The 22,493-nt window shown below is 43.4% G+C and overlaps 1 protein-coding gene and 1 pseudogene across 1 annotated transcript; one reads left to right on the forward strand and one right to left on the reverse strand.

Annotated features, from left to right (window-relative positions):
- The first annotated feature begins 7,140 nt into the window (after positions 1–7,140).
- On the forward strand, positions 7,141–8,783 carry LOC106574595 (inhibin alpha chain-like; annotated as a pseudogene).
- A 170-nt stretch (positions 8,784–8,953) lies between these two features.
- On the reverse strand, positions 8,954–18,966 carry LOC106574696 (gap junction gamma-1 protein). Its single transcript, XM_014150709.2, has 5 exons — positions 18,724–18,966; positions 11,897–12,179; positions 11,450–11,675; positions 10,547–11,254; positions 8,954–10,273 (listed from the first exon to the last, which is right to left on the reverse strand). Exons 2-5 carry the CDS (start codon positions 12,134–12,136, stop codon positions 10,260–10,262), a joined length of 1,188 nt encoding a protein of 395 aa, XP_014006184.2. The 5' UTR covers positions 12,137–12,179; positions 18,724–18,966; the 3' UTR covers positions 8,954–10,259.
- Positions 18,967–22,493: the final 3,527 nt, after the last annotated feature.

Raw genomic sequence — 22,493 nt, forward strand, 5'->3', positions numbered from 1 at the left:
TACTGGTAGTTCACATACATACTAACAACTACTGGTAGTTCACATGCATACTAACAACTACTGGTAGCTCACATGGATACTAACAACTACTGGTAGTTGACATGCATACTAACAACTACTGGTAGTTCACATGCATACTAACAACTACTGGTAGTTCACATGCATACTAACAACTACTGGTAGTTCACATGCATACTAACAACTACTGGTAGTTCACATGCATACTAACAACTACTGGTAGTTCAAATGCATACTAACAACTACTGGTAGCTCACATACATACTAACAACTACTGGTAGCTCACATACATACTAACAACTACTGGTAGCTCACATACATACTAACAACCACATTGTAGTTCACATGCATACTAACAACTACTGGTAGTTCACATGGATACTAACAACTACTGGTAGCTCACATACATACTAACAACTACTTGTAGTTCACATGCATACTAACAACTACTGGTAGTTCACATGGATACTAACAACTACTGGTAGTTCACATGGATACTAACAACTACTGGTAGCTCACATACATACTAACAACTACTGGTAGCTCACATACATACTAACAACTACTGGTAGCTCACATACATACTAAGAACTACTGGTAGCTCACATGCATACTAACAACTACTGGTAGCTCACATACATACTAACAACTACTGTTAGTTCACATGCATACTAACAACTACTGGTAGCTCACATGGATACTAACAACTACTGGTAGTTCACATACATACTAACAACTACTGGTAGTTCACATGCATACTAACAACTACTGGTAGCTCACATGGATACTAACAACTACTGGTAGTTTACATGCATACTAACAACTACTGGTAGTTCACATGCATACTAACAACTACTGGTAGTTCACATGCATACTAACAACTACTGGTAGTTCACATGCATACTAACAACTACTGGTAGTTCACATGCATACTAACAACTACTGGTAGTTCACATGCATACTAACAACTACTGGTAGTTCACATGCATACTAACAACTACTGGTAGCTCACATACATACTAACAACTACTGGTAGCTCACATACATACTAACAACTACTGGTAGCTCACATACATACTAACAACCACATTGTAGTTCACATGCATACTAACAACTACTGGTAGTTCACATGGATACTAACAACTACTGGTAGCTCACATACATACTAACAACTACTTGTAGTTCACATGCATACTAACAACTACTGGTAGTTCACATGGATACTAACAACTACTGGTAGTTCACATGGATACTAACAACTACTGGTAGCTCACATACATACTAACAACTACTGGTAGCTCACATACATACTAACAACTACTGGTAGCTCACATACATACTAAGAACTACTGGTAGCTCACATGCATACTAACAACTACTGGTAGCTCACATACATACTAACAACTACTGGTAGTTCACATGCATACTAACAACTACTGGTAGCTCACATGGATACTAACAACTACTGGTAGTTCACATACATACTAACAACTACTGGTAGTTCACATGCATACTAACAACTACTGGTAGCTCACATGGATACTAACAACTACTGGTAGTTTACATGCATACTAACAACTACTGGTAGTTCACATGCATACTAACAACTACTGGTAGTTCACATGCATACTAACAACTACTGGTAGTTCACATGCATACTAACAACTACTGGTAGTTCACATGCATACTAACAACTACTGGTAGTTCACATGCATACTAACAACTACTGGTAGTTCACATGGATACTAACAACTACTGGTAGTTCACATGGATACTAACAACTACTGGTAGTTCACATGGATACTAACAACTACTGGTAGTTCACATGCATACTAACAACTACTGGTAGCTCACATACATACTAACAACTACTGGTAGCTCACATACATACTAACAACTACTGGTAGCTCACATACATACTAACAACTACTGGTAGTTCACATGCATACTAACAACTACTGGTAGCTCACATGGATACTAACAACTACTGGTAGTTCACATACATACTAACAACTACTGGTAGTTCACATGCATACTAACAACTACTGGTAGCTCACATGCATACTAACAACTACTGGTAGTTCACATGCATACTAACAACTACTGGTAGCTCACATGCATACTAACAACTACTGGTAGCTCACATGCATACTAACAACTACTGGTAGTTCACATGCATACTAACAACTACTGGTAGCTCACAAGGAAATAAAACCAAAGAAACATAATTACTTTTCTAACTCTGCTAAAAAACAAATAATCTCACAATCTTGTGTTTTTGTTTTGCATTATGGAATTCAATTCCGGTTGCATCATATTAGATTATTCATTGGTCATTTATAACCTCATACGTCATTGACAGCTTGTCATTATGACTAACTCTGAGTCACAGCAGTAGGAGGACCATGTGTGCTGGTACAGGATGAATAAACCCCATCTACAGCTCCTCTGTCTGTCTGGTCACCATGGAAACAGACTATATAGGGCCGTGGACTTGGACCAGAGCCATATATTCAGAGAGTACATCGCTCTGACTTGGACAAAGATCATCCTCTGGTCTAGGCCTCAAGCAGAGCATGGACCAAATGGTGATATGTGCAAAGAGGAGACGTGTTGCTAATAAACAATACAGCGTCTGTCTGTCTAGTTTACCAATTATAGTCTGCACACCAACGTGCAGTGTTGGGAAATTATTTTTCATGTTGAATTATGTGCACCCAACACTTTGTTAAGAGGTTACAAATGTATCATAAGGATAAAAGAACGGCAGTTCCGATTATTTGAAGGAGCTTTGGATAGAAAAGGCGCCATTTAGGATGCACCTGCGGTGATGATGGGAGCGCATCTGGTGTTTATTTTCAGGCAAAAGTCGCATGGCAACAGAGTTTATCCATCAATCACACGAACTTGGACAGACCGCTCCCTGCTAACTGGCCAACAGTTGGGTAAAACATTTTTAGGTTTTGAACTATGCATTTTATGAACGTCGGGTTTTGCGGAGGTTTAAACAATATTTAGGCCTATAACTTCGTCTGGTGAAGCCGTTGGCCCAAAGTCAAAACGTGTACAAAAATGTATCCTCTAATTTTATTGCCTAAACTTTCTTTCATTTGTTGTCTGAATTTCGCTAAAGATACCTTTGTATAAACTATACTGTAACAGTAGTCCTGTGCCTGACCTACATTTATTGTATATTTCCGTCTAAAACAATTGTTTATTTATGCCAAGAAATAAGTTGCGCGTTACTATGGAAATTGGGCTCCTCCATGCGCTCCTTTATTACGACGTCTCGTTCATAATAAACGCGCCAACAAACGTAGAATTGGAACTAAAACTTTTAGTTTGCTTATGGACGAAAGCTGAAATAGTTGCTTTAAATCGGCAAACCTCCATCCTCATTCAAAACGTTGAATCAAATCTTAATATCTAGGGATAATTGGGATAACTGAGTGTCTCTTAGGCTACTTAATTTAAAAAAAATATGTATTTAACATTTTACTGTTAAAATGAACTGCTTGTAAAGTAAAAACACAATTTCCCCACTTTCAGGTATGGATAGCATTCAACCTCAGTCTCCATAGTGACAGTTCACGTCTCCAACAGTGTTTGGTCTCCAGGGAAAACCACCCAGCCACAGCTCCATCTAAAGCCTCCAAAGTCAAGGTCAAAGTCTTTGAAAGTGCTAAAACTGCAGACTTACACCGCCCTTCAAAACCCAAAAAGGCTCAAGTCTTCCGGGAGTCCATCCTGTTTCTGTAAGCAAACAACCCTGTACTGTCAACAGAATGATCCCGAGGATGGTTGGTAGTCCAGACTCACAGAGCCCAGGCCCATCCCAGAGTGCTGTGCAGCAGCTGGGCGACAGTGCCAGTCATGCAGAGACCCCAAAGCCCAAGAAGCCCAAATGGGTCATAAGGATCAGAGCCTTCAAGGACCCTGATACCCTCCCACCGAAGAAGAAGCGACAGAGGATGACGGAAAAGAGGCCTGCTGTGCCTGCCATGACCACTGGTTGGTCAGATGAGGCGTCTGTCATCAGGGAGCACAAAAGAGCAGCCAGCCAGAGTGAAGGAGGAGATGGAGACGTCAGTTCACCACCAACCAAACGCTCCACCAGCCAGACAGAGCAGGGAGCTATTGTCTCTGACACTGATATTCACTCCTGTGTGTTTGCACCCACTCACCTATTCATGCACACATATGCAATGTCGCCCACTGAGAAGAATGAGTGTTAAATTTAGGACTTTAGGATTTTATAAACACATTTTTTTAAATGTTGCATTACTCCTGAGGATGTTTTTATTCACTATCTACTACTACTACTTCTTCTACAAATACTACTGTTATTGCTGCTACTACTACTACTGCTACTACTACTGTTACTGCTGCTGCTACTACTACTGTTACTGCTGCTACTACTACTACTACTGTTACTGCTGCTACTACTACTACTACTGTTACTGCTGCTGCTGCTACTACTACTGTTACTGCTGCTACTACTACTACTACTGTTACTGCTGCTACTACTACTACTACTACTGCTACTACTACTACTAGTACTCCTGCTACTTATGCTACTACTACTACTACTACTACTACTACTACTACATCTCTCTATATCAGTGGAGGCTTCTGAGGGGAAGGCGGCTCATAATAATGTCTGGAACAGAGCCAATGGAATGGCATCAAACACATGGAAACCATTCTGCAGATTCTGCTCCAGCCATTACCTTGAGCCTGTCCTCCCCAATAAGGTGCCACCAACCTCATGTGCTCTCTCTCTCTCTCTATACACTGAGTATACAAAACATTAAGGACACCTGCTTTTTCCATGACATAGAGCCAGGTGAATCCACTTCAATCAGTGAAGATGAAGGGGAGGAGATGGGTTAAAGAAGGATTTTTAAGCCTTGAGACAATTGAGACATGGGTTGTGTATGTGTGCCATTCAGAGGGTGAATTGGCAAGACAAAATATTTAAATGCCTTTGAACAGGGTATGGTAGTAGATGCCAGGCGCACCGGTTTGTGTCAAGAACTGCAACGCTGCTGGGTTTTTCACACTCAACAGTTTCCCGTGTATCAAGAATGGTCCACCACCCAAAGGAAATCCAGCCAACTTGACACAAGTATGGGAAGCACTGGAGTCAACATGGGCCAGCATCCCTGTGGAACGCTTGACACCTTGTAGAGTCCATGCCCCGATGATTTGAGGCTGTTTTGAGGGAAAAAGGAGGGAAACTCAATATTAGGAAGGTGTCCTTAATGTTTTGTACACTCAGTCTATATCTATCTCCCACTCTTAACGTCCTAGACACATCAGATAGCACTGAGGTTGGGCAGAAGTTTTGGCAGAATAATGAAAGCCTGGCAACCTGCAAACACTCCTGACTATGAACAGAACTCCCTCGTGCAGCTGAGCCCCAGCTGTGGTAAACTAGTAGACCATCTTCTGGCCACCCTGTTGTACTGCAAGAGCCCTTGAAACAGCCCCACGAACATAATAAATGAAGAAATGTAACTAGGCAAGTCAGTTAAGAACAAATTCTTATTTACAATGACGGCCTAGGAACATGGGTTAACTACCTTGTTCAGGGGCAGAACAACAGATTTTTACCATATCAGATTGGGGATTCAAACTAGCAACCTTTCGTTTATGTGTTAAATTCATGTTAAAACGCTTCAACCACTAGGCTACCTGCCGCCCCAAACATGAGGTGGATTCCAAACTAAAAGTTACTTCCTACCTTCTATCCTAGATTACTTGTCCTCTTGAAATGTTCTTGAGAGTCATGTTGGGATTTCAATGCATCATATGACAAAAATACAAGACAGTCAGTGTTGATGATAAGAACAGCAGCATGGGAAGTACAGCAGCTATGAGATATGTAAAGATATGTACCCTGACTGCGGTCTATGAACTAGTTCCCCAGGCCTGACTAGAGACATGTGTGGCTCCATGACTCCACTCTAGTCACACGAGAGAGCAGATAATCTGTCAGAGAGTTGGTGAGTTACGCAGAAGACTGCCCGTCTGCCTGGCCAGGATCACTTTCGGAGTTGGCCAGCACGACCTGGGGCTAAACTTAACTCTCTCCGTATAGAGAAAAGGATGTGTTTGCAAGAGAACGATTATGTGCTTCCGAGGTTATTGTAACTCGGTCTGGTATGTTTATTCCCCACTGAGACAAGCTGTAATATCTGACCTTGTCTATGAAACTGTATTCTGTAATTGCACAGATGCAGGCATAGCCCCAAGGCTGGAGTTGGATAAAGAAAGCCTAATTGTTATTATTTTCAAAGACACATTAACACACACATTTGTTTGGTGGGAAAGCAGGTGATGAGGGAAATCCACATCTGTTGGGTTCATTATGATGAAAAAGAAATAATATTGAACCTTTATTTGATCAGGGAGTCATACTGACACCAAGGTGTCATCTACAGATGAGCCTTATGAAATGACTACAGCAGCACTGTGACTTCACGTGTGATTAGTGTTGTGATCTATTCGGAACACTTTGTGTCTTCTAAGGGGGTTGTAAAGAGTTTATGAATAGTTTATATAAACAGTTATAACACATTAGTTCAAACTGTGGTTCATTTTCAATAACTGACCCCAGTATCTGTTTATATTCGAGTCATTCAGCAGACGCTCCTATCAGGAGTGACTTACAGTGCATTCATCTTAAGATGGCTAGGTGAGACAACCACATTTTTGCACTTACAGAGCCTGTAAACCGTTCCATTTCAGACGCCTCTTTCAACCTTGTCTTATCTGGCCCCGGTGTTTTGTCTAATACTTCTCCGCTGCTGAAATCTCATCACACCTCCCACACTAAATACACACACTATGTGTATCAAAGAAAACCTTAACACTAAGGAAAAATACCTCAGAAATGGTTTCAAAGTTTTGCTACAGTCCACTTCACAAAACAGCCAAATCTAGTACAGTACAAGAACAAAGCGGCCCTTACCGTGAAACGCAGACTGTGATCAAATACATTGTAACTTCCAATCACCGACAAGGTCCTACTCTAAAGTCTTTCCTATGGATTATGACTGCATAACAATAACATAGGGCTCTCTCTCACTCCCTTTTTCTCCAGTGCCTAGATAGGCATGGGTAGGAGGCAATATTATTCCATGACAAAACAATTGATAAGAGAGACACAGTGTTCTGCATTGGCAGAGATGGAACCTCCAAATAATGCTGGACTTCATTGACACCACTTGCCCACCGGCTCAGGACAGAGAAGGATCTACACTACTTCACCTCATCTACTGGAAGTTCTGGCACAATCAATTGACCCATTTGGTCATCTTACCAATTATTAGACAAGGATATTTGACCTACTTGGATTACTCAAACTCAAAGCAATTTTCCACCTCGATCTACATGCTTCACAACCCTCTATAGACTGAAGAGATCTGAAACATGCAGAGTGGTCCTTCTAGCGTCCTCTCCTGTGCCCTGCTACTCCTGTGGACCCAGACCCTGACCCAGGCCTGCCAGGGGGACGAGCTGCCCAGCCAACAGGCCCCTGACGGGGGGAGAGAGAGAACAGATGCGGGGCGTGGTCACCGGAGATCCACCAGGGTAGGGAGGGCAGCCTGGGCACAGGAGGCATCACCAGGAGAGCCATGAGCAAGTCATCCTCTTCCCCAGCTCTGTTGAGTGAGTCCATATCCCTCTTTCTCACACTCTGATGCCATGTTCCTTTTCCCTTCTCTTTAGTCAATCGCTCTTCACTAGTTCACTCCAAAAGTGAAGTTTGTCAGATGTTTTTCCAGACAACAACTGTAGGTTATTTGCTTCCCCATCCATTGACCTGGTCTTATTTCCACTGTCTGCCTTGTTTTTCCAGACTCTACCTGTGATAGCTCAGACTCCCCATCAGAGGAGAGAGCCACCAGCCACTTCACCTGCTACACCTACTACAACCAGGAGTCTGCCATCACCTCAGCCCATTTCTGGTTCTACGCCGGCGAGGCGGCCAGCAGGAACATCACCCCTCTTCCTCATCTCAGACCAGCAGCTCCTCCAGGTGGCAGAGTTTCCGGCCAAGACGACCGCTGGACCACCTACCGCATCGAGCACCACCTCCTCACCGCCCTGACCCAAGGTCCCTTCGGACTCCAGGTGCGCTGCCCCGCCTGCGAATGCCACGCAAACGAAGCCAACGACGCCATTCCTCCACCTGCACGCCCGACCTCACGGCCCAGATCGCTCCCCATGGTGAGCTGGCTGCCACCATTCCCTGGTTTCCATCGGCCATCGACCTGATGCGGCCATCGCAGCAGAAGCCAGAGTACAGCGACTGTCAGCGGGAGATGATCAACATCTCGTTCCAGGAGCTGGGCTGGGACAACTGGATCGTTCACCCAAAGGTTCTCAACTTCTGTCGTCATGGCACCTGCTCGGCTTCGGACCGCGCCACTGCTATGCTGGGGATCAAAACAGTGCTGTGCTCCGGTCCCCGGGACCATGAAGTCACTACGGTTCACCACTACGTCTGACAGAGGGTACTCCTTTAAATACAAGACCCTGCCCAACATCATACCAGAGGAGTGCACCCGTATCTAGGCCTAAAACCTCTGAGATGGGCTCAGTTCTTCCAAGTAAGATTAATAGTTATACTGGTGTAATCTAAGCCAGGGCAACTGTCTTTGGAGAGCACCTAGGCTAGACCTCTAACTGAAAGGCCTGTATTTGTCATGCACCGAGAATATAGAGCAAAATAAAGTTTGTTATTGATACAGCTACACAAGATGCATTTTTAATAAAAATAATTTAAGAAACTGAAATGGGTGTGTAGTGTGTTCTTCCTTCTTGCCACAAGAGGGCAATGCAGACTCAGATTAAGGCATTTTAGAAGTGAAGTACAGAGGTCTACAGTGAAGTAATCATTCCAAACAAAGATATTGCAAAGTCATTCTGTTCAAATATATTTATTCATATGAAACTAAACTCATCAGTTACAAAAACGACAAAACTTGGAACAATGTAACAAAAACACTCAAAATATTGAAATGTTAATTTTGTACCGAATAAAAAAAGGAAAAATGAAATGAACACAGCACACGACGACACGATTGTTTCCAGTTTCCAACTCAATCATTTCATTATGACAACAGATAAGCAAATGTTGGTGCATTTGCCTCCTTAGAATTCCAGTACGAACATAAAAAAATGTTTTTTTTTTTTAAACAAAACAACTCAGACTAGCGCGAACAAAAGGAAACAAGGACACGAGCAAAATGACAGGTACAGGAGGACTACAGGAGTGTTTAAACAGCATGGAAGAACATTTATAGTCATCACAGGATTCAAGCATTTCCCAGGTATTTATCACATTTGGCCAATTTGTTGGAATGACTAATATACAAGGCTTTAACAATGAGTGGAGTCTCATGGAATGTCAAAACAATTCACTTTTAATTACTAAACCTCTGACAAAAGATGTACAGTTAACATCCAAGATTAAGTTAAAAGCTTTCGTTAAAGAACTGCACTTTTAGAAAACCTCCCAGCACCTTGTATACAACACACATACATGGACGCACGCCCATCCTCTTAATGTCTGTGCAAAAGGACATCCCCCGCAGGCAAGTGTTCATTGCGGTTCACTCTGTATCCAGCAACAACAAGCCCTGGCATAACAACATGTGCAGTAAATGCTTTTAAGACTTTGTTGAGCCTCGCTCTTAAAATTGGACCGACTAGTAAACTTTGTCAATAGAGAGGAGAGGGGGGGTTAAATGAAAGCTTACACTGGATGAGACCGATTCACCTGACAGAATACAGAAACTGACCGGAGAACACTTTGGAACGGAATGACTGCGAAACAAATTAAAACAAAAACGGACAAACCGAAACACCTTTGGGCAAAAATAAAACGGGGTGTCGACTACATCTAGAAGGCTGTGCTTCAGCGACAGGCACTGCCAAGGTAGGGTGTGGGGTTTCGGCAAGCTGAAACTTGAGACCAAAGTATTTGGAGGCTCTCAAGTCGAATGAGTCAGACGCTAAAAGGAGATTTGTACTGTAGCTTTACGGAAGCTTGGGAAGCTTTACATTTAAAGTTGTCCCTGGCCCTGAATACTGCAAGGCACTTCATCCCTCTCACAACCACACTCGTCAGTCTCTCAGTTGTCTGGCTGTGTCCCCATGTGCTTCCCCATCCGTGGAGGGCCAGTCGGGAAGAGAAAGCAGGCAGTCCAGCAGGCATTGAGCAGGATTCAGGCATGTACTCCTGAGGGAACAACATGTTAGACAGGAAATGGAGAGATCTCTAGGTTCTCTACTACCTCATGGGAACAAACAGTATTGTGGGGTTATATAGGTTAATGTCATTCTGTACAGTAATGCAGTCATTCAAAATGGCTTAAGGAATCTGGAACAGGTTCAAATAAACAATGTCTGAAAAATACATATGGCGCCTTCTTCAAATCGCTCTTTTTCTAGGATTGATGAAGCTATATTGTTTTGACCCTTTCAGCAGTCACACACCATTTCACCTCCTTACCTTTCTCGCTGGCCGCTGCCTGTTTCTCCTGCGCGAAGTTGAGTCTGTTCTGCTCTGCAGCCGTGGTGTTGTTCTCGGGACTGCTGCTCCGTGACGGGGACCCCTGGCCCTCCTCGTTCTGGTAGGCCAGGTCCAGGTGCTGCTGGGCCATCTTCAGGTGCTTTCTCAGCCTCTCCAGGTCTCTGCTGGACGCCTCGTCCCCCAGGCTCTCCCTCCCATAGTCCCCCGCCAACGGCTCTCTGAACTCTGCCTTCAGCTTGCCTGACGGGTCCTTCTTCCCCAGGACCGTGTGGTACCCTGGCGGGGCCGTGGGTACATGGCGGGAACTGCAGAGGGAGCCCCGGGCCACGGGGGGAAGAGATGGGTTGGGGTGGCGTCTGGCGCGCCCGCGGAGGGTGTCGCGGACCCCGCCGACCCCGAGATGGAGAATCTCCAGGAGGGTGAGTGTGGTGCAGAGGAGAGAAACCACGTACATGACCAGGAGGAAGATGGTCTTTTCGGTGGGCCGCGAGACGAAGCAGTCCACCGTGTGCGGACAGGGAGAGCGCGTGCACACGTAGGAGGGCGCCACCTCGAAGCCATAGAGGACATACTGGCCTAACAGGAAGGCCACCTCGAAGGCGATGCGCGAGATCAGCGACCACACGTACACCTTCATCAGGCCGTCACGCGCGATCCGCCGCCGACCGTCGTGCTTCTTCACAGAGCCTGGAGATGAGACAAATTAACTCACGGACAGCATGCCACAGGGCAAGTCAAAGAAAAGGGACAGGTGTGATCCCCACACAGCTTTAAAATACAAAGTCATTTCCCTGGTGACAACTTTATAACCAGCGTGAATGAAAAGAGTGAAGCAGGTATGAAATGAGTCAGTTTGTGTGGAGAAGCTGTCCCTCACCCTACCTTCTGTCACCTTCACTTTGTCCTTCTCGATCTCCTCAGTGATCATGGGGTCCTCCTCTCCGTTGTCCTCGGCCTCCTCGTAGTCCCGCTGTGCCCCCCGGGTCACGATGGGCATGCTCTTCTTCCCGGCGCGATGAAGAGGCCGGTACTCAACATCGTCCATGCGGGCGATCTTGTGCATGGCAAAGCCCAAGTACATGATGGTAGGGGTGGTGATCAGGATGACCTGGAGGAGAGAGAGAGGGAGGGAGTGGATGGTAGGGAGTGGATGATAGACAGGGAATTCAAAGTCCCTGAGCGATCGCTTACAAGTACATAAGCAGTTAATGGTTTATTTGTGTCAAAAGGTTATACATCCCATCTGTTATGGCTACACACACACACCTTATAGTTACTTCACCCTAACTTGAGAAAGCATTTACATATGCTTGCTTGACTCAGTCTCACCTGGAAGATCCAGAAGCGGACGTGTGAGAGCGGAGCGAAGGCGTCGTAGCAGACGTTCTCACACCCGGGCTGCAGCGTGTTGCAGACGAACTTAGCCTGTTCATCGTAGTAGATGGTCTCGCCCCCCACGGCCGTCAGCACGATGCGGAAGATGATGAGCACAGTCAGCCAGATCTTCCCCACGAACGTGCTGTGGTTGGAGATCTCATCCAGGAGACGCGTCAGGAAGCTCCAGCTCATGATGAGGCCTCAGCAGACACCTGGCCAGGGGCCCCTCTCAGCTCTGGGGGGGAGAGGTGATGTTATTTTCAGTGTGACATTTACCTGAAAAAGCCGTTTCTGGTGCTCCTGGCTCATCTCCAGATTTTCAAAGAGAGAAAGAACACCCTGATCATCATGTCAGTTATGGTGGTGGGGTTGGACGAGTGTTAGGAGCAAAAAGGGTAAGCTTCTTAAAACACACAAGTCAACACACCATCCACATCAAGATAAAACAAATCATGCCATTCAAGTGAAGAGATGTCAGCAGAGAGAACTGGCTGCCTCCTGTACAGAGATATCTACACACTAGATATCCTGTACAGACCAGACTGTAGATCAGAAAGCCACCATGCGATACACGTGTGGATGCGTCACCCTGGGAGAGGCACAGATATAAAACCAAGACAGCCATACTACAAAGTGCTAATACAGTAAATCATAACTTAGTATTAAGTTTCTAATCTGTTAGTTACTGTGTGAACTACAGGGGAGGTCCAAACTTCAACCCAGTCAAATTATTTACAAGTCACTACTGTAATACTGCTGGAAATCCACTTGACATGTTAAATTCTTTACCACGATTCAACTAAGCCTGGTTCTTCAGCTAAACCAAACAATCCATATACGACTTTAAAATCAGATGCTGCAAAACCAGTTCTTATTGACCCCTGAACATGAACTACGAATTGAAAAAACAATTAACTGAAAAGGTATGACTTAGGCTTCTTCTTCCTGAAAAGGAATTTTAATTCCCTTTCTGACAGGAACGAATGAAAAATGGCCTCCTTGACCCCAACCTCACTCTCCAGAAAAATAACACTTGAGCAATATTTGATTTGCTCAACAGGGGCCACCCACAAGGTTCATCAATGATGAGCCATACGTGCATATAAGGAGGGCACAGGGAGGGTTGGATGTTGACACCCACACTCCCAGGTTAAATATTATTATAGGAACGAGAAGAGCAGGCGCCAGGTGGAATGGTATGACTTAGTGGGAGTACTGTGGTAGAAGTACCACGAGATGAACGTGTTGCAAGGTCCATGTCTCACACCCAGGCTTCAGATCTATGGCCATAGGTTTCCGTGAAGGACTTAACAAGTGTGGTTTCTGGTTTCATAATATGCTTTTTGCTCTGATGTAAAAAGGAGGTTGTTAATTTGGAACCACAAAAAAAAAAAAAAAAAAAGCTATTTTTATAGACTGAACTGCTAGTGAACTATGTATACCGTCTGGTGGACCGGCCCAACAAAAATAGATTCTTAACAGTTGAAAAAGACCTAACACAAGTCGGTCCATACTGTATCACATGGTACCATAGTGGATTGTGGTTCACACCTACATTCTTACAGCGACCTGTCATTCCAAACCCCATCCTGCTCACTACCACCTCTAAAGACTGGGGTCGGCAAGTCACAGCAAGCTGGGACTTCACACTGGGGAGAGAGGTTGGTGCAGGTCAGAGAAGCAAGGCAGACCAGATGGGAAAGCTTAGCAACAGCAGGATAGAAAGACAAAGGACTGGAAGGGGTCAGCTCATAGAGTCACAGTATTTACCAGGACAGTGAATTATGATAGATGAGGAGGCAGGTCAAGATAGAAGCTACTGCAAGGAAATACATTGTCCCCAGTAAAGTGTGTACAGACATTGTAATGGCATACTGTGTACATCGTGAGCTCCAGAAGTATCGGGATAGTGGATTGTTTTGTTGCTTTGAATCTGCACTCCAGCACATTGGATATGAAATGATACAATGACTGAGGTTAAAGTGCAGATGTCAGCTTTACTTTAAGGGTATTATTGGGTGAACCGTTTAGAAATTACTGTACTTTATGGACATAGCAGCGCAGCACCCCCCCCCACCCCATTTAAGGGGAGCAAAAGTATTAGGACAAATGCACTTGTGTATTAAAGTAGTAAAAAGTTAAGTATTTGGCCCTATATTCATAGCACGCAATGACTACATCAAGCTTGTGACTAGAAATGTGTTGGATGCATTTGCTGTTTGTTTCAGATTATTTTGCGCCGAATATTAATGAATGGTAAATAGGGTATTGTGCCATTTGAGTCACTTTTTATAAATACTAATATGATACATTTCTAAAGCGCTTCTTTAATGTGGATGCTACCAGGATTACGGAAAATCCTGAATGAATCGTGAATAATGATGAGTGAGAGAAAGTTGGACAGAAATATAATGCACATCATATCTGCACTTTAACATCACAGCCATTCCATCATTTCCAATCCAGTGCTGGAGTACAGCAGCAAAACAAGAAAATGTGCCACTGTCCCAACACTTTTAGCGCACACTGTATTTGACATGCTGAACCTGTCTAGGAGTGTTCATCTAAAATCAACAGTCATCATTACTCATCTTCATCAATCACCTCCATTTACCTTGCTGACTTTCTAGTTGTTCCAAGAAACAATAACTAGCCCTTCTTTCCCACACTAGTCATCTCTGGATTCAAATATCCCAGAATACATGTGGTTGAGGTGACACGACAAAGTCCTGATCTAGCGCCAGTACCTGAGGGCATACCTCGCCAATCTGCCATCCATGGCATTGCCAGGTCCTCTCAACTTGATCTTTGAAAAAAAGGTGCACTCTTTTCCAGAATGGGTGCAGTAAGCAGATTTAACCAGTCCTATTTGACAATCACTCCGTACAACTGAATCAATGTCTTTCTTAGTTTACCGTGGCAAATCTGTGGCAATTAACCCTACACATTTTCACTGGACAATGTTTTTGTTCTTAATGATCACATGAAATGGAAAAAGTAACAACTTGTCTTAATACAGTATGGTAATTTCTTGGAGAAATAACTCTGAACTGTTCCATCTAAAATGTACCTAAATGTAATTGTAGTTTCAAGTAACTTTTAATAATATTCTAATTATAACATTAAAGATTAAATGTTTTGTAGGAAATATAATCCTATATTCTTACAATAAATATTTTCGATCATTGGGGCAGAAGTAGAGAACGTAGACAGCTGTCTGGCATCAGACTCTTGACACGGTAACATGAGATCAAGTGATCGGCTGGTTTATTCTTCTGGGTTTTTGGTTGCAAGCAAGTTTGTTTTAAAACACACGGGTGCAAGTGATCTCCTGTTAGTAGATATTCAATGGACCCCGTATATTTAACAAGGCTAAACTGAACCTAGATTAGCACTCCTACTCTGAGACACTATGAATATGTTCAGTGAAAATCTCAGTGATCTGATATTGGATCCTCGTCTCCATTTCATAGTGTACTTTGAGAACACAACGGCCATTGAAGATGACAGGTATGATCTAGCCATTGTCTAAAATGTCTCAGTAGAACATCCAATGTTCCATAATGGTCCATGTAATCAACCCGCTCTTCAAAACAAAAAACACCGTCCCAGCAGCCTAAGCATTGTGCAAGAAAATGGGTCAGCCAGCTTTCTTATGAATTTCCTTCTGGCTTTGAAAAGCAGTGGGTACCACCTTCCCAGTGCGTACCATTTCAGCTTTGATCAATTTAGGCCTAGCCTACACCTAACAGGCATGCTACACTGCTCATGCCAGCAAAAGCCATGTGTCCAGTTAAGTTCCGCCAACACATAGGAGAGAATATAAAAAAGGCCAAAGAAACCTAGAAGGCCAGCATCGTGGAGTCACCTCTTCACTGTTGACATTGAGACTGATGTTTTGCAGGTAGTATTTAATGAAGCTGCCAGTTGAGGACTTGTGAGGCGTCTGTTTCTCTAACTAGACACTAATGTACTTGTCCTTTTGCTCAGTTGTGCACCGGGGCCTCCCACTCCCTCTATTCTGGTTAGAGCCAGTTTGCACTGTTCTGTGAAGAAGTAGTACACAGAGTTGTACGAGATCTTCAGTATCTTGGCAATTTCTCGCATGGAATAGCCTTCATTTCTCAGAACAAGAATAGACTGATGAGTTTCAGAAGAAAGTTCTTTGTTTCTGGCCATTTTGAGCCTGTAATCGAAACCACAAATGCTGCTGCTCCAGATACTCAACTAGTCTAAGGCCAGTTTTATAGCGTCTTTAAATCAGAAGAACAGTTTTCAGGTGTGCTAACATAATTGCAAAAGGGTTTGCTAATGATCAATTATCCTTTTAAAATTCTAAACTTGGATTAGCTAATACAATGTGCCATTGGAACACAGGAGTGATGGTTGCTGATAATGGTCCTCTGTACGCCTATGTAGATATTACATTAAATCTGCCGTTTCCAGTTACAATAGTAATTTACCACATTAACAATGCCTACATTGTATTTCTGATCAATTTGATGTTATTTTAATGAACCAAAAGCATTTGCTTTTCTTTTAAAAACAAGGACATTTCTAAGTGACCCCAAACTTTTGAATGGTAGTGTTAAACATTTTTTTTGTATTTTTTTTAACTACACTGAACAGAAATATAAAGGCAACTATTTCAAAGATCTCACAGAGTTACAGTTCATATAAGGAAACCGGTCAATTGAAATAAATTAGGCCCTCATCTATGGATTTCACATGACTGGGAATACAGATATGCATCTGTTGGTCACAGATGCATATGGGCCTCAGGACCTCGTCACGGTATCTCTGCATTCAAAATTGCCATCAATAAAATGCAATGGTGTTCAATGTCTGTAGCTTATGCCCACCCAAACCATAACCCCACCATGGGGCACTCTATTCACAATGTTGACATCAGCAAACCGCTCGCCAACATGACGCCATTCACGTGGTCTGCGGTTGTGAAGCTGGTTGGACATACTGTCAAATTCTCGAAAACAGAGGCGGCCTATGGTAGATAAATTAACATTCAATTCTCTGGCAACAGCTCTGGAGGACATTCCTGCAGTCAGCATACCAATTGCACGCTCGCCCAAAACATCTATGGCATTGCGTTGTGACAAAACTACACATTTTAGTGGCCTTTTGCCCCCATCACAAGGTGCACCAGCGTAATGATCATGCCGTTTAATCATCTTCTTGATATGCCACAACTGTCAGGTGGATGGATTATCTTGGCAAAGATGAAATGCTCACCAACATGGATGTAACATTTGAAAGAAATAAGCTTTTTGTGCATATGGAACATTTCTGGCATCTTATGAAACATGGGACCAACACTTTTCATGCGTTTATATTTTTGTTCAGTGTAGTTTATTGGGGAGGCAGATAAAGCATTTATCAAAATCAATAACTTCTGCATGTGAAAACAGAATCCTACTCATTACTCCATGTGTCACCTAGTCACCTTTGTTGAGACAACGTCAGTGGCCAGAGCTGGTCACCTGGCTCACGCCCAAGTGGCAACCGGTTCAAAAACGAATATAATCACTTTTCACCCGATGCAAACTTCTTCCAGCGAGGCAACCCGTGCCAGATAATCAAATCACCTATCAGTGACAACCTCGGCCTGGCATTTAAAGTAAACCCAAACAGCAGGAGAACCCTAGACTAAATGGACCAGTAAAGATGGCCAGCTGATAGGCTAACATGTGGGTCATATTTGAAAGGTTAACACACAAAAACAGTTGAGAGAGTGAGGGCAAATAAGCCTATTAAACGAACACTCTTCACAAATCAACAACTGACCAAGACAGAGTAGTTCATTCTCATCTGGACCAAAACTCATCCTAGGCTACTGAGCCAGCAAAGGAATTTAATTACAAGTCAGTGAAGTAAAGACGGGGGGGATGGGAGTTGAGCAGTGCAGAAGGCCTGGTAGTGAAGGTATCCGGTCAAGGTACATCGTGCTAACATTCCTTGGCCTCTAACCAAAAACAGAGATGGCACATGGTGTAGGCCGAGGGCACATGCATGAAACCACTGACTGCATGCTGTCGGTCACACATGGCAACCAATAAACCTACAAACGCCAGTCATTGAACTTCACTGTGTCACTCATAGAACGGTGACTTGAAATGACCTGTGTAGAAGGCCAATGAGCCGGAGAATGTAGATTAGGCTTGTTAACTCACCATCAAGTGTTTCATTAGCGACTTAATTGGCTACACGCGTGTTAAAATGAAATGCTTAACGAGGGGTTGATATCTTGATTGATACAAAAAAAAAGCTGATTTTAAGACTAAGATGATCAAGATAATGAAGGCCTAAACAAAGTTTGACATCATGGCTGGAAGGAGTTTGGTTAAAAAAAATTAAATGATGTGATGGAAAAATCCATCATAAACATTGGCCCGTAACAGTTGTTGATACACTCAGCAAATAAGATTAGAAAATAACTTGATTCCGAACAACCATTTAATTGTAAATTCCGAATTTAGATTAAATGAATACAAAAGTAGCAAACCTAAGCGCCTTGAGTCAAATTGCCCAAGAAAAGCTAAAACTCACACGATTGTAGCTTTGCGGAATGCGCGCACACAACGATGGTAATTTAGGGGACAAAAAAAAGTATCGTTACATTTTGAGCAAGGATTGATAGGCAACAACTTGTGGCAGGAATACATTGACACTAGTAAATTAAACTGCGAGTAAAGTTACATTGAGCGTTTGTGAACCTGGTAAAAACGTCTCAAAGGATTATGGGTCTCCTCGCAAAAACTCACCTTTAAGGCTCAAAACTGTCCTTCTTGTTTTCAGCCTTAATTCCCCTCGTAGCCTCTCCAAATGATCAACAACTGTTCTTTCTCCTCCGCGGCTCTTTCATAAACTACAACCCCCTCTTTTTTAACCCATTCGGCGCTTTGTGGTACCATGTGACCCCTGCATCCATGTCGGGGCCCCAAACACATTCATGCAGGACAAAAGAAGAGTCCCGAAATCCTTTTTCTCCTCCTACCATACCTCCACGTAAGCCTGCCCCGTTTAGGAGGCCCTTATCTGAAACTTGAGATATACTAGCTGACTAGATACTGTTAGCTGTTTACTGTAATTAAGTTTTCACACCTTTTTGTATCATTTCATTGCTATTCTCAGATTAATTAATATCCTTATTGATAGCACAGGAGGTTGGTGGCACCTTCATTGGGGTGGACGGGCTCATGGTAATGTCTGGAGCGGAGTCAGTGGAATGGCATCAAATACGTTAAACACATGGTTTCCATGTGTTTGATGCTATTCCATTTCCGTTCCAGACATTATTATGAGCCGTCCTCCCCTGATTGATAAGATTGTGTATTGTGTATCATACATAGCAAGATGCCAGTGATTCAACGTCTACAGCATCTTAAACCCAAAAGCTTACCTTCCAAGTGAGTTTGATTAAAGTAGAATAGAAAATACCAATCTTGAGTTGAAGCACCTGTTGCCTGAACTCAAGCTTGGTATTTTGGCTGGTCTCAGCGCACATGCTCTCACAATTAAAATGGGCTGTGTGTACACATTCCTCCACTGTTAAAACCTTTAAATTCACACATAACAGCTTGCACAGTGGTGCCAACATCCGATGTTTGCCATATATGGTATGGTAATAGACCGGTCCCACTGTAACGTCCACAAACCCAGAACTCATCTATCACAGGCTTATTTGCCAAACAAAAACATTGTTTGAAATAACAGGAGACAGATTTAATAGGGTAAGTGGTGCTAGAGTTTATTGGAACAATACAGAGTACCTACGTCAAACATGTGGGCGTCATGCAAGACAAAACAGGTCCGCAAATGTGGTTTACTACCGCTGGTATATTATGCCATAGGTGTGATAATCAAAAGCATAATCCACTCCTACTGAATCTCTTTAAAACACCCTCCCCACCTTTACAAGAAAATATTGCAGTTTTGAAACTGCAGTAAAAGTGCAGTAACTGCAGTCGACTGAAGTATTTTGGATAGAGTAATTGCAGAATAACTGCAGTTATACTGCACTGTAACTGCAGTTGCACTGCAAAATTACTGTAGTAAAAAAAACAGTGATATTTTGGACGCAGTATTTGCAGCATACTGCAGTTAGACTGCACTTTAACTGCAGTTATACTGCATTGTACTGCAGTTAAACTGCATTCTGACTGCATTCTTTTTTCTTAAGGACACTGGTTAAAGACATCATTTCAACGTCTAGTTTTGATTTACATTTGGTTGAGTTGTCAACTAATATGAATTCCACATGAAATCAACAAAGCATGTCACCATGCTATTGGATTTAAGTTATAAGTTAGGACGAAATTCCCTTACGCTGATTTCTTTTTGCAAATCCAATCGGTTTTCACTTAGATACATTTTTTGGTAGGTGGAAACAATGTTGATACAACCAGTTTTTGCCCAGTGGGTCTTTAACACGTTTCCTGAACAGAGTCCCATCCCATCTTCACTTTGTTGCCATCAACAAAGCCCTTCCAAAAAAATGATTGCAGTTTTGAAACTAGTCGACTGTGGTATTTTAGACACAGTAATTGCAGAATAATCGCAGTGTTCTGCAGTTGAACTGCAGTTCTACTGCAAAATTACTGCAGTAAAAAAAACTTATTTTGAATGCAGTATTTGCAGCATACTGCAGTTATATTGCACTCTAACTGCAATATTTTTTCATGGGGGGGGGGGGGGGGGGGGGTGTATTTACTACTTACAGGTGGTATGTTGACTCTCTCTGGTGTCATTCACAGTGCTCAATAAGGAACTGTTGGTCTTAACTCTGGAAAAACAAACAGGAGAAAGCCCCCTCCCTGCATGGCAGTGACAGCAGGACTGGGACACTGCTGTCTTCTCCTAGGGGTGAGCAACGCTTGAGTAGCATTGCCAGAGCAGTGTCGAGGTCACCAAGAATGTTGCAGGAAGTGTGCATGTTGTGATATCTAACACTACTATTCCAATCCTTCTCACACAAGCAGAGAAAATGTCCCCATATCTTCATCTCCACGTGAATGTCAGTCTGTCACCTCTGGGTCTTTTAGGCAGTCAGTTGAATTAGTGTCTCCTTTGGGCAACTGTTGATCCGTGCAAATGAAGCCTTAACATTTTGACGTATGTGCCTGCCAGGTAGATCACCCTGATGTTTTACTGTGTTCCCTACCATTTGGAACCACTGGGTGGGAAGTAGGACATCAAATAAAAGTTTCTCTTTAGCCATGTGGTGGGTTGATTAGTAGAGTTATGTGCATCACAGATGTTTATTTCACATTTTAGTCATTTAGCAGACACTCTTGTCCAGACTGACTTATAGTACCAAGTGCATCCGTTTTCATACTGGTCCCCCATGGGAATAGAACACACAACCCTGGTGTTGCAAGCACCATGCTCTACCAACTGAGCCAACAAGAACTACTTGAAAATGTTGAATCGGTGTGTACAGGGGCGTGGGGGCTGTGCTTTGGCAAAGTGGGTGGGGTTATATCCTGGCTGATTGGCCCCGCCCAGGTGTAACATTGGACGAGGCCACAGTGTCTTGCGACCCCCTCCCTGTCTCAGTCCCCAGTATCTATGCTGCAATAGCCTATGTGCCAGGGAACTATCGTCAGTCTGTGTTGCCTTATCTGATGTACTGTGTGTTCTTAGGCATGCTCTCTCTATCAGAGGAGGCTGGTGGGAGGAGCTATAGGAGGACAGGCTCATAGTATTGTTTCCATGTGTCTGGTAGCATTCCATTCTCTAATTCCCCTCTATCTCTCCCCTCCCGTAGGACCTGAGACCTAGGACCATGCCTCAGGACTACCTGGCCTGATGACTCCTGGCTGTTCCTGTCCCGTCCACCTGGTTGTACTGATCCAGTTTGTGCTGCGGTTCTGACGGTTGCTGTTGACCCCTGACCTGATTCACCGGCCACTCTCTCATCTCAGAACACCTGGTCATGAAAAGCCAACTGACATTGACTCTCGAGTTGTTGAACTGTTGCCCTCTCTATAGCCACCATTGTTATTATATGACCCTGCTGGTGATCTATGAACATTTGAATTTCTGGAATGAATGGCCACATATTACTCTTAACTCTCCACTCGGCCCAGCCAGAAGAGAACTGCCGTCCCCTTTGAGCATGGTTCCTCTCCAGGTTTCTTCCTAGGTTGCTGCCTTCTAGGGAGTTTTTCCTAGCCGTTGTGCTGCTTTCTCTTTGGAGATTTGGTCCTGATCAATCTCTCCCTGAAAGGAAATAATTTAACATCTAGAGGGTTTTAAAGTGCTTCCTTCTTTCCTTCCTTCCTTCCTTTCTTGTGAGCCCTGATATGACAGGAATGGATAGACAGACTATCAGTGTGATGGTTAAGCCTATAGTACACATGAATCTATTTCAAAGCTTCGTGTAACTTTTCAGAATTTGTATTCCTCCTATGAAAAATGGCACTTGGTGTGAAAATGTTCTCGTATTACACAAAATCTTAGGAATTGTCAAATGTTCCATTGAAAAACCACAAGGGTGTCTGATGGGGCAGAAAGTGATGATTATTGGTAG

Source organism: Salmo salar, chromosome ssa16 (genome assembly GCF_905237065.1).
Source record: "Salmo salar chromosome ssa16, Ssal_v3.1, whole genome shotgun sequence".
In the NCBI taxonomy this organism is placed as follows: domain Eukaryota; kingdom Metazoa; phylum Chordata; class Actinopteri; order Salmoniformes; family Salmonidae; genus Salmo; species Salmo salar.